At 32.9% G+C, this 13,532-nt stretch overlaps 1 protein-coding gene across 1 annotated transcript in view; it reads left to right on the plus strand.

The window, feature by feature from the left end:
- The window catches only part of Fancm (FA complementation group M), a 57,577-nt gene that overhangs the window by 27,079 nt on the left and 16,966 nt on the right, over positions 1–13,532 (plus strand). Inside the window, exons 12-16 of the mRNA XM_027929860.2 lie at positions 2,375–2,529; positions 3,528–3,680; positions 4,856–6,749; positions 12,347–12,438; positions 12,549–12,611. Of these exons, the coding sequence (XP_027785661.2) occupies positions 2,375–2,529; positions 3,528–3,680; positions 4,856–6,749; positions 12,347–12,438; positions 12,549–12,611 (2,357 nt within the window). The remainder of the gene's footprint in view (positions 1–2,374; positions 2,530–3,527; positions 3,681–4,855; positions 6,750–12,346; positions 12,439–12,548; positions 12,612–13,532) is intronic.

Here is a 13,532-nt window from a genome sequence, read left to right on the forward strand (position 1 = left end):
TCTCTTTAAGAAAAAAAGAAAAATAGATTTTTATTCCTTTATGAGAGTTCTTTTTTTAAAAAAAATTATTTTATACATTACAGCAGAATCTAGTTTGATGTATTTAAATAATCATGGATTATATCGTATTCTAATGAGGATTCTTTTCATTGTTGAACAAGTGTATGTAATTGTAGAATATTATACCTTATGTTGAAAAATCTGTCTCTGTATGTTTTTCCAGATGACTTGATTTTGTCTTCTAGATAAAAAGTATAGCTTTTCACAGAGAGTAGATGTTTCGTGATCTCAATCATACATGGAAACTAAAAAAGTTTTATGTGTCTCAGATGTAGAAGGTATAATAGTGGTTACCAGACGCTTGAGGAGGGATGTGGATGGGAAGAGGTTGGTCAGTGGGTAAAAAGTTGCATTTAGGAAGAATAAATTTTGGACAACTATTGCATGATAAGATAGATAACAAAAATGTATAATCATCTCTTTGTGTTTGTTGGGGATTGGTCTCAGGACCCCACCAGGTATGTTCAAGTTCCTTAAATACAATGACATATAACATATGTATATATCTTAGGGACATCCTTTCATATACTTAAAAAAAAAAAAAAAACACCATTTTTAGTTGTAGATGGACACAACACCTCTATTTTATTTATTTCTTTATTTATTTTTATGTGGTGCTGAGGATAGAACCTAGTGTTTCACATGTGCTAGGCAAGCACTCTACCACTGAGCCACAACCTCAGACCCCTTTCGTATACCTTAAATCATTTCTACTTTGCTTATAGTACTTAATACAATATAAATGTTATGGTAATAGTTGTCATACTGTGTTGTTTAGAGAATAATAGCAAGAAAATAAAGTCTGCATGTTTGTACAGGTATAATCCCCCTCACCTCGAATATTTCCAGTCTGAGGTTGTTTGAATCTACAGATGCATTCTCATGCATAGCTTCTTTTGGACTTTTTTTGTTATCTAAAGTCTGGAAGAAATATAGTATGAAAACTTACAAGTGAAAACTAGTGTGATTGTATTGTAGCAGTTTTGGAAAGTTTGAAATTTGAGGTGGGGATAAAAGCTAAAACTAAAAAGGTTGTAGGCTTAAACTTTTAAATAGGCAGTGGGAAAAGAGAAGTAAAGTGCAGGGGGAATAGGCCTGGTACTTCCAAAAATGACATAATAACACTAACTAAAATTAAAAAAAAAACAAAAAAAAACCTATAATAGAAAGATCAGGAGGGTAGAAGGAAGGGAGTATGGAGAGGAGAAGGGAGGGAGGGAAAGGGGAAGTACTGGGTACTGAATTAGCAAATTTCATGCTTTTATAATTATGTCAAAATGAATTCTAATGATATGTATAACTAAAAAGAACCAATAAAAAGAAAAAAAATGAGATGATAAGTTCTGCGTGGTGCACACTTGTAATTTCAGCAACTTGGAGGCTGTGGCAGGAGAATTGCAAGTTAGATCACCCTCAACAATTTAGGGAGACCCTGTCTCAAAACAAGAAATAAAAGGGCATGGGATGTGGTTTAGCAGTAAAGTATTCAATCCCCATACCAGAAAACAACAACAAAAATGAAAAACTGACATTACAAAAAATAAATTAAAAAGCTTTTAAAAAGCTGCATAATAGGTTGGGCAGGTAGCAAGGCCTGTAATCCCAGAAACTCAGGAAACTGAGGCAGTTCCAGGTCAGTCTCAGCAACTTACCAAGATGCAGTAGGTTTTGAGCATAAAAACAAGAGTTGAGCTGGGTGCATTCCTGGTTCCCTGTGATTTGGGAGGCTGAGGCAGGAGGATCACAAGTTTGAGGCTGGCTTGGGCAACTTAATAAAACCCTGTTTCAAAATAAAAAATAAAAGGGCTAGGCATATAGCTCAGGGTAGAGTGCCCCTGGGACAATCCCTAGGACTAAAATAAATAAGGAATCGCTGCATAGAAAATTAATTGTTCTTGGCTTCTGTAATCTCTAAAGGAAAATAATGAAGTCATTGCTAAAGGTTAGTTCCTAGACAGAGGAGTACTTTAAAAGAGATGAGAGAAGTTTAGAAGATATGTAGAAGCAGAAAGTGATAAACAGATTGCATTCCTATAACAAATTATAGTTTCAAGAAATTGAGGGCTGGGGATGTGGCTCAAGCGGTAGCGCGCTTGCCTGGCATGTGTGCAACCCGGGTTCGATTCTCAGCACCACATACAAACAAATGATGTTGTGTCCGCCGAAAACTGAAAAATAAATTAAAAAAAAAAAAAGAAATTGAATTACTTAGAGAATGTGAGTAGACAAAACAGTTTAAGTTGATATTTATATATTTTGTGTTTGCCTTTGCAGATTTTTAAAAACTGTTTTTCAATAATTTTTTCACTTACAGGAATAAGGCAAAATAATTCAAATAACTGGTTTTTATCAGAGGAAGAATTTAAGTTATGGAACAGGGTCTATAGATTAAGAGACAGCGATGAAATTAAGGAAATAACACTACCTGAAGTACAGTTTGTATCTTTACAGGATGGAGAAAACACATCAGTAAGTTGATCATGGTTTCAGATATTCCTTATAATGATTATGCAGTAGATTTGTGAGTAATGAGTGATGTGATTGGAGTTATCAACTTACTTTAAAAAGTAAGAATGTAATCAGTTTAAAAAGAAAAACTAGACTGTCTTTTAAAAATTACTAATTTTCCTATTTATTATATGTAAATGTAACTGATATTTTTGCATAAGTTCTGCTTTTTCTTCCATTTTTTACCCCACCATATAATTGTTTCAAAATGGGCACATATTTGTCATTTTACTCTGTAATACATGTAGTTTGCTATGCTATTGTTTCCTTTTGTGTTTTGGGATTTTTTTTTAATATTTAACTAAGTTTTGTTGTCATGTGCATTTTTATTTTTACAAACTTTTGATTTTTGTTTTTAAAGTATAGTTAAAACTTTAAATTGGGTGTTACTTGTTTTTTTCATGTATTATGAACACATTGATAAGCTTAATGAAAGTCAAAAGAACTGATCAAAGTTTGCATATATGTAATTACTATAGCTGGAAAAACAACCTCAGAAATGATTTCTTTCAGAAGATGTATAAAGCCTATAAGATACAGCTGTTAGAATTTATTTTATTCATTAAAAGGAAGAGTAAGGAATGGAAGCAGGCATGAAAAGTTGGGATCAGTATCACCAAAAGATTATGAATATTTCCTTGTTAGATTATACTATAGACCGAGCAAAATAATAATTTTGAAGCCAAAAATATTTGCTTAAATATTTGCTCTTAACATGAAACTATATAAATAGGAATATGGTCAAATTGTAATTCATATAACAATTATTTAAAAATATGTTTAAAGGAGCAAATTTATATTAAATCATTTTCCTTGAGATTTTAGTCGACAAAGACTAAATGAATTAAAATTATTTGTTAGGCTTTTTTGCATATTAAGTGTGTTTTTTTAAATTAGTTTGAAATCTCACTGTGTGTCTGTTTTTATCATTTTTATTATTATTTGAATCATTAATCAAGACTCTACCAACTCTTGGGATTCATCAGCTCTCTCTCTCTGAATGGAGAGTGTGGCAGGATCATCCTTTTCCTACACATCAAGTTGACCATTCAGATCGATGCCACCATTTTGTAAGCATTATGCAAATGATAGAAGGAATGAGACATGAAGAGGTAGTGTTTTATATAACTTCCTTTTGTTGCTGTGATAAAATAAAGTACCCTTTATTTTTCTTAATTTGAAGTTATAATGATAAGAAAAAGTATTATTTATATTTATTGAGTAATAAGTATTATCATTTTATCTGCCTCAGTTTCATCTATGTAATAGGAATAATGATAATGGATACTTCATAGGGTTATTGTGAAGATTAAATGACAATACATGTAAGATACTTAAAATAGTAATTGGCATATAATAGGCGCTCAATAAATTGTGGCTGCTATTTTTATTATAGTTATTGTTTGAGAATATTTGTAAATAAAGTAATTAGTTGTTTATTCCAGAAAAACAATGTCATCAAATTAACGTGTGTTTACGGAGTTCCAGCCGTATGCCAAATTCTGTTCCAGGCCTTGTGGCCACATCAGTGAATAAACTAAATAAAACATTCTGCCTCTGTGGAGCATATCTATTGGCAGGGAAACAGACTGCTTATTTTAGTATTTATTGTATTTATTATTCAAAAAAGTGGGGCGTTAACTGCTCAAATCTGTGAGTAGGGGAGGAATCCTGAGTAAGTAGCATTTTGGGAAAAGAAGAGGGATGGTGAAAATTGTAATTTTAGCTTAATGGCTGAGAGAGAAGTAAAGCTCCTTCCTAAATTCACTTTACAAGTTCTTGTTTGGGACTTTGTTATAAATAGAAATATATTCAAAGCTATAGCTTAATAGACATATATGTACCATTGTTTTAAGAGTTTCTAAACACTGTCCTTAATTTACTATTGTTGAGAGAATAAATTTAACATATGTATGTGATTTTCATTAATGTATATTAATTTCTTAACTTTTAGGAAGTTAGAACATTATTAAATTAAATGTTAGAAGTGGAAAAAGTCAATATTTTTATTTTTATATATTAATAAAATTTGTTATTTGTATAACTAGCTATCATGGGTCCTTTGTTTATTAAATGTGAGGACTAAAAGAATAAAATGATTAAAGATAATTTGATTATTTCAGTCATGTCATTTATTGTTTTGATTTATAAGAGTAATTTTTAAGACTTAAAAGATAATCATTTAATGAAATATTGTTTACAATGTATTTAATATAGAGTGAAACATTTCTTAGAATTATAATTTTGTTTTGTTTTCCTGTGACTTTCTTATGTTCCTTATTTACAGGATGAATGCAGCTATGAATTGGAAATGAAATCTTATTTACAAATGAAAGATGTTAGCTTGGCATTTAGCATTCCCAGGAATGACTGTAATAATCTTACCGATGATACCTTAACTACTCACAAGAAATCTTCATTTATAAAGAATATAAATCAAGGCAGTTCACTTTTAATGACAGAATCTGATGAGAAATATGCTGAAATTTTTAAAAAAACTCACATCAAACCTACTAAAATTGTTTCTGCAAATAAAAAAACTTCTAAAGAAACGAAGAAAGACTGGCCTAATAAAGAAAATTGTGATGATATTAATTCTTTAGATACTGACAGAAATTCTACTGTTGAAACTATTTTTCAGGTAGACTTAATAAATGGTAAAAAGACAGATGGAATTTCTGCCACATGTACTATTAATGAAAATGGTGTTAATGAGCCAGGTGTCTTAGTAACAGAGGGTCAGTTTACAAATAAATCTAGTTCTTTTGCTCGAAATTTTTTAGATTCTGGTTATAATAGTTTTAGTGATGAGAAATCTCTTTCATCTAATTTGTTTCTTCCATTTGAAGAAGAGCTTTATATAGATAGAACAGATGATAAATTTTATAATTGTCACTCATTGACAAAAGAGGTACTTGCTAATGTAGAGAGATTTTTATCTCATTCTCCTCCACCTCTCAGTGGATTCTCAGACTTGGAATGTGAAACTGCTAAGGGTTTTACATTTGAGAATTTGCTTTCCCTACCCTATGCAGAGCACATACTAAATTGTAAGTCCACCTCTTTGATGTCATGTTCAGCTATGAATTCTCAACAAAAATTAGGATTGGATTTACTTAAACTTATCAATCATTCTTCGGAAAAAAGTTGTCTCTCTGATGCATCTAATGATAAGATTTCTGATGAGTCATGCTTCCATGGCTTTGATGATAAAGTACATAAAAATATTAAAAATGAAAATATAGTGACTAACAACCATGTTCAAATATACATAGATCCTGCGAAGAACTTAGTTGACGGAAATAACTGTCATATTGTTAAAAGTGACCTTCCAGTGTTGTTAACTAATCAGGATGAGAGTTTATCACTATTTGAAGAAGGTAGTGAAGAGTTTAATGATGTGACCCTTTCTCCTTTGAAGAGTGATTGCAAATCTTTATGTGTGTCAAAAAAAACTGTTATAAGTGAAATGGCTCCTATCTCGCAGTTTTTAATTTCTGATGAACATTTATGTGATAATTCTCAATCCCAAGATCAAATTATTAGTGGTACTAATAGCTGGAAATCTCATGAAGATTTGAAAGATATCCATGAGGAAAAACGGAAGAGTGATCAATATGCTTTTGATTGCTCTGGGGATTTATTTTCCATTACCTTTGATTTAGGATTTTGTAGTTCAGATTCTGATGATGAAATATCAGAACAGCCATCAGACACAAATAACAGTAGACTTCAAGATGATATGTCTGGAAGAAATGTATGTATTAAGGAGGCAAAGGATACACATTATGTCTCAAATCAACCAAGAGATCATGTTGGAAAATTTACTAGTGGAGCCATACCTATCCCATCAAGTGAAGATATACACAGTCCAAATTTTGTACATTTTCCACTGACTGCAGCAAAGGGTAAAGAATTTGTATCTCCTGGATTTTCTGAGTTTTCTTTGCCAGTACGAGAAAAAGTTATGAGTACACCACTTCCTAAAAACACATTGAGCTCACTTTCTAAGATAAGAGAGGATATGCTTAAGACACCAGATTCTAATAAGGAAGAAGTAAATCTACAACGTTTCAAAGAAACATTGGATTCAGTTTTTGATGGTTCAGAATTTTCTCCAGAAAAGGCTAAAAGCAGTGATCAAATTTCTCTGCATCAATTCTGTGATTATTCTGCTGAAGGTAAGATTCTATATTTAGGGACTGCAATTGTGGCTCAGTGGTAGAGCACTTGTGTAGCACGTGTGAGGCACTGAGTTCAATCCTCAGTACCACATAAAAATAAATAAAGGTACTGTGTCCATCTACAACTGAAAAATAAAAAAAGATTCCATCTTTATAAAAACCCATGACTCTAGAATAGTCTAGAAATATGCCTGTAATTTTTCCACATGTAACTTTTTAGTATAAAGGGTATGTGTGTATGTGTGTATACATGTATATTTGTCAAATTATATTTTTCTTAAGATGATGCTTACTAATATAAGATTTTTATATGCATGCCATAGGAAAAGTATTATGCTAGGTACTGTAAAATATACAAATAAATATAAAGTTCTGGTTGTAAAACACATTTATATAGCATACGTTTGATGATGTCAGTAAAATGTGGAAATTACCATAATAAGACAGTGGCTGTTTAGGAGGTTCAGGAGATGACAAACTTTTGAGTTATATTGGAAAGTCTTCTATATATGTTAATTGTCATTTTATCTCCTCAGAATTTTTTAAATTTAGATATATTGAAAATAATAAAGAATTTATGTGCAATAAGATGATGAAACTAAGGAAAAGAAGGAAGGTAAAGAATTTTGTGGGATAGTTTGAAGTAAAAGGATTTATCCAAAAATATTTGAGACATAAGACCATATTTAGAGGATTGAGAGTAGACCACAGAATATCCAGAAAATTTCTGTGATCTGAGTTAATAGCTACAGAAAAACTAGAGAATATAATGCTAAATATTTGGTATTAAAATGGTATTAAAATAAAAAACTTAAGTATTTTTTAAATTCTATAGATCACAACTGTAATTTATTTACAAATTATTTTGCCATTTATGAATTTTATTCCTTATAACTAAAGAAAAAGAATAGTTGTAGGATAAAATGAGAGTTTCCTCTGTAAAATATTTTCCTTATGTTATTCTCATTAGTATTGAAGGCATCATTCATGAATATTCTATGTAGGATGAAAGCATTTTTAAGGTGAGTTCTGGAAATAGGTTTAATTTTCAAAACATGACTGTTCTGCATAGTTTGAGGTGTGTCCTGACATATGTATTTTCACTAAGTGTATCTTGCCTCTGAGCTTTCAATATTTGCTTTAATGTGACTGTATTAAGTCTTTGTTAATGGGTGAGGTTATTTTACTGTTTCTGTGTTAGATTTATGCTAAAAAATTTTTTAGCATTGTACTTAACTACAATGATGAGCAATATAATCTTGCGTGTGTGTGTGTGTGTGTGTGTGTGTATATATATATATATATATATTATTTATTAGGGACTATGTCTTTATTCCCTAATATACTTTATTTCCTAATATATACTTTTGATTTCATCTATTGAAGGATTTAAGATCACTTACCATATTATATATATTAAAAAATAGCTCATTTAAACAATACTAAGGCAGTTAAAAAGGAATCCTTCTATAATTAGTTCTTTACTGTAGCCTAGCCCTTCATTTAACTCTGGCTTCCTTACAAGGTAATGAAAAAAGGAAAAAAACAGATTATGTAGTGCCCTTCCCCCAGTAATTTCATCATTAGTTTATTAAATCATTTTCTATATTTTGGTCACAAATATGTGGTTCGTTCATAGAAGTTTTTTAGTTTGTTTTTCTTTTTTAGTGCTTCTTTGCAAAAAGGAATCATTCAGGTTTATCTGTCTGGGTAGATGTTCCCTAGCACAGAATGTGAGGAAAAGCTTATTGTGTGGATTTGTATTATCTATTGCTGTGTTACAGAATACCACAAAATTCTGTGGGGTAAATGTTAGAATAACATTTATCTCAGTTTTCATAGATCAGAAATTCAAGAGTTGCTTAGCTAGGTGACTTTCTGGCATAGGATTTCTCATTAAATTGTTAATAGTCAGGATTTTTTCTGGTTGCAGTCATCTGAAGGCTTGAATAGGCATGGAGAATCTGCTTCCAAGATGACCTGTTCAAAAAGGAAGCTAGGCACAGGGGCACATACCTGTAATCTTAGCTGCTCTGGAGGCTGAGACAGGAGGATCGCAAATTTATCCCCAGCCTCAATAAGAGTAAGTTGCTATGCAACTTGGATCCTGTTTCTAAATGAAATACAAGGTGGGGCTGGGGGTGTGGCTCAGTGGTTGAGTACCCATGAATTCAATCCCCAGTACCAAAAAAAATAAAAATAAAAAAGGGTAAGGGAGCAATGGAAGGTACACAGGAGTTATTAGTCCATAGCGACTGAAGTCCAGCAGGGCTAAAACTGGAAGTTCCTTGATTAGGGCTCAAAATATGGGAATATTCTCTGATTCTTGGCTCCATCCTCTGAATATTTGATTTTTTTCTTTAAACAGGTAACTCCTGCCTGCTGCTTTTTGTTATAAATTTGGAGTCAGAGTTGCCTTTTCAATTTGTACTATTTATCCCTTTCAATTGCAGCTGGCTATTTATCTTCCAATATTATTTCTTTTAAGTCTTGATGAGCATCTTATAAATCTTCTTGGAGTCCATTCCATTATTCCATTATATATTGTCAATTATCTATGCCCATAAATCTTTTTGGGGAAGAAAAATGTCCTTCTTTACCTTAGACTTTTTGTGTGTGTGTGTGTGTGTGTGTGTGTCTGTTGCTGGTGATTGAACCCAGGGCCTTTTGCATGCGAGGCAGGAATTCTACCAATTGAGTTATATCTTCAGCCCCATACCTTAGACTTTTGCTGAGATATCTAGAAGATAATTTCTTAAGCTTCTTAAAAAGTCTGTTATTTGAGAGAATCTTTGAGGCGCATCCTTAAAATATTTAAGGGACCTTTTGTCTGACTGAACAGTATTCTGAGGCATCACCTTATTTTAGTTTATTTTATTTTTACCTCCTGGGTATTGAACCCAAGGGGGTTTTACCATTGAGCTACATCTCCAGCCCTTGCCTTGCTAAATTGCCCAGGTTGACCTTGAATTTGTAATCCTCCTGTGTCAGCCTCCTGAGTTGCTGGTATTACATGCATTTACCATTGCATCAGCTTGAGGCACCACCTTTGATTTCACTGGGCCAGTGAGAGTATTGGAAATAAGACACACACACACATACACATATAGAGAAAATGGGACTTGGTGGACCAACTAAACTTCTGATGGGAAAGAGACTGATCACGTGAGGTTCTACATATTGATTAAACATCAAAAGGATTTACTTTGAGAAAGCTTCTTCAGGATAAACAACAACAAAGTTGTGAGTGGAAACAGCCTAATTGGGGCTTATCAGCTTACACCCTTCTCTCTTCTACCTCCAGGCAGTTTCTGTTTGAACACAAATCCATGAACCATTAAGTTCTGTGAGTGTTACAGAACCCCCTTTGAACAGATGTCACCAGTGACTAAGTAATCTCAATCAGTGCCTTTCCACTGAGAGTTCTGAGAAGGGCATTGCTTCTGCGTTGGGACTTTCCGAGAAACCTGTAATTCATTCACTGCTCCCAACAGTTTTATTAGAAAATTTACTAATTTTAGTATTGTCTGCCACCTGAGGATGCCTGGAGTTTTCAGAAGCAGCATGTTCCACCCGTTTCATGTTTTGTTTTGTTTTAAATATAATTTTTAGTTGTCAATGGATCTTTATTTATTTTATTTTTTTTTTACATTTATTTATATGTGGTGCTGAGAATGGAACCCAGTGCCTCACACATGCTAGGCAAGCACTCTACCACTGAGGTACAACCCCCGCACCCCCCCTTTCATGTTTAATAGTTCTTTTTTTAGTTTATTCTCTCTCTCGTATTTTACTTTAACAGCAAGAAGCAATAAGTGATATTGTAAACATTTGTCTAGAAGTCTGTTTAGTGAGATCACCTCAGTCAGTAGGTACATATTCTACTTTCCATGTTAATTACAGTGTTTCCACACTTTCTGGCAATGTTTATAAAAGATTTCCTTTCCTCCTATTTCCAATAAGTTCTTACCTGTGGACTCCTCAAGTGGCATTAATATTCTTATGAACAATGTCTCTGAGGCTCTTCAAGGCTTCAAGAAAACTTTTAAAAATCCTCTCAGTTTCTGCCCACTATCTAATTCCAAAGTTGCTTCCCCATTTTAGATTTTTCTTATGTCAATTCCCTTTTGAAGTACCAAAATCTGTATTTGTTATCTATTGCTGCCTAATTAGCTACTCTCAGAATATAATGACTTAAAAGAGAACTGTTTATTTTCTCAAAGTTTTTATGAATTAGAAGTTTAGGGTAGTTTAGAAAGGTTCTGGCTCAGGATAGTTTAGAAGTTGTAATTTAGACATTGACCAGGGCTCTGGTTATCTGAAAGCTTGAATAGGTTTGGAGGATCTGCTTTTAAGTTGATTTACATTACTACTGGTAGGAAACCTCAGTTTGATGTGTGGATTTCTCCATAGGGTCCTAGATATGTCCTTAAAACAAAGCATGTGGTAGCTGGGGATGGTGATATATGCCTGTAGTCCCAGCTACTCAGGAAGTGGAGGTGAGAGGATTGCTTGAGCCTAGGAGTTAGAGATTAGCCTGGGCATCAGAGCAAAACAAACAGCGTCTGGCTTCTCCTCATGCAGGTAATACAAGAGAAAGAGCAAGGATGTAAACATAATTCCTCTTATGATTTATACTTGTAAATAATATGCCTGCAAAAGAACTTGCAAACATATCTTAAAACTACCACAGGGCTCTTGTAGAAGGTTTCATGAAGAATCAAAGGGTGTTTTCAATCAAAATTTTATCAAAATGTAGAAACAGAACTTTAATTAAGTACTTAAAAATGTGAAGTAGTTGATTTTGCGTATGAGGACTTTGTTTTTGTTTTCTTTTGGTGCTGGGCAGTGAACCCAGAACATTGTTCATGCAAAGTATGCGTTTTACAACTGAGCTACGCCACAAGCCTGAGGGTTTTCATTTTCACGTTCCCTCTGACCCTGAATATGTAATGCTAGTTACGTTTTGGTGAATATCTTACCTTTTTTTTTTTTTTTAATTAAGATGTTGAGGGACCTTTATTTTATTCATTTACTTATATGTGGTGCTAAGAATCAAACCCAGTGCCTCACACATGCTAGACAAGTGCTCTACTACTGAGCCACAACCCCAGCCTGCATTTTTTAAATCTTATGCTTAAACGTACATGTTCATGTACACATATGTATACAGAGAAATAAAAAATAATCTTTTAATACATAATTTTGTAGACTGTATTTTAATGATTTCATTCATTCAAGAAAGAGGATAATAAGTGCAAGGAGCAGAAAGACCATAATAGGTTTGGAGATGAATTCTAGACTAAAATTACATCTTGCTTTCTCTTGTTCTCATTTCATGCAATGTATAAAGCTGAATCTCATTCAGGATTTATTATCAAAGTTATTGTCCCTATTTTCCCCATTGGCACTGTTTTATTTTTCTGTCTCTTTCCAGGCTGATTTTTTTTAGCCAAACTTTTGAAAAACTTTTTTAAAAAGTAAATAAATGTTGAGATTGTCAGAAATATTCATTATTGTAACCATTTGTAAGGTAGGTAGTTATGATTGGATAAACTCAAATCTCTGACTGGATTTTTTAAAATAAATTACAGATGAACCATTACTAGTAAGCAATGAAAGTGAAGATGATGAGATTTTCCTAAGAAGTAAAAAACGAAAAGGAAATGTTTTAGAATCACCTGAAGTGAGTCATTCAGTAATTACAATAATCTAATCATTAAAGAATATTTTCTTCCCTTGAGGATTTTGTATAACCTTTCTCAGTCTGTTTATCCATTTGCTTACTTTACCTAGGATCAGAAAAATAGTGAAGTTGATTCTCCAATTCATGCTGCCAAAAAGCGCAGGTTTCTTAGAGTAAGTAAATAGATAATGTATAATAATTTAGATTCTTTTAGAATAAATCTTAAATGTATGTATAGGTAAATATAGTTATATTTTATCTATAAGTATATGGGTAACAGGAAAATTGATGTGATTAGAATTTCTACCTTTGTTGGGTGCAGTGGTACATGCCTGTAATCCCAGTGGCTTGGGAGGCTGAGACAGGAGGATCATGAGTTCAAAGCCAGCCTCAGCAAAAGCGGGGTGCTAAGCAACTCAGTGAGACCCTATCTCTAAATAAAATACAAAATAGGGCTGGGGATGTGGCTCAGTGGTTGAGTGCCCCTGAGTTCAATCCCCTATACCAAAAAAAAAAGAAGAAGAAGAGGAATTTCTGCCTTTTAGTTTTCAGAGCTGTATTTATTGTAGACTTTTCTAAGCATAGTACTATGTTAAAATGCTGGGGATATTATCAAGAATATATTCTGTTAGGCATGGTAGCACGTGCCTATAATTCCAGTGGCATGGGAGGCTGAGGTAGGAGGATCCCGAGTTCAAAACCAGCCTCAGCAATTTAGTGAGGCCCTAAGTAACTCAGTGAGACCCAGTTTCTAAATAAAATACAGAAAAAGGCTGGGGATGTGGCTCTGGGTGAACACCCATGGGTTCAATCCCTGGTACCAAAAAAAAAAAAAAAGCTAAGTACTGAATGCTAATGATCAATCTGTTTTAAGTTAAAAATTGTTTCTGTGAATTGAAATTATTTTGATAAACTATTGATTCTTTTGATGGGCTTTATATTATAAGAGATGTAGTGGTAGGTCTTGGAGTCAAACTTTGTTATTGTTATATTGATTTCTTGGTTTCAAAGGATTCCTGTATTTTCTAACAGATTTGATTAGTTTTGGGGAAACTCTCAAGGATGTTTAAAGGAAATTAAACTGAAAATAAGAG

Source organism: Marmota flaviventris, chromosome 2, assembly GCF_047511675.1.
Source record: "Marmota flaviventris isolate mMarFla1 chromosome 2, mMarFla1.hap1, whole genome shotgun sequence".
In the NCBI taxonomy this organism is placed as follows: Eukaryota; Metazoa; Chordata; class Mammalia; order Rodentia; family Sciuridae; genus Marmota; species Marmota flaviventris.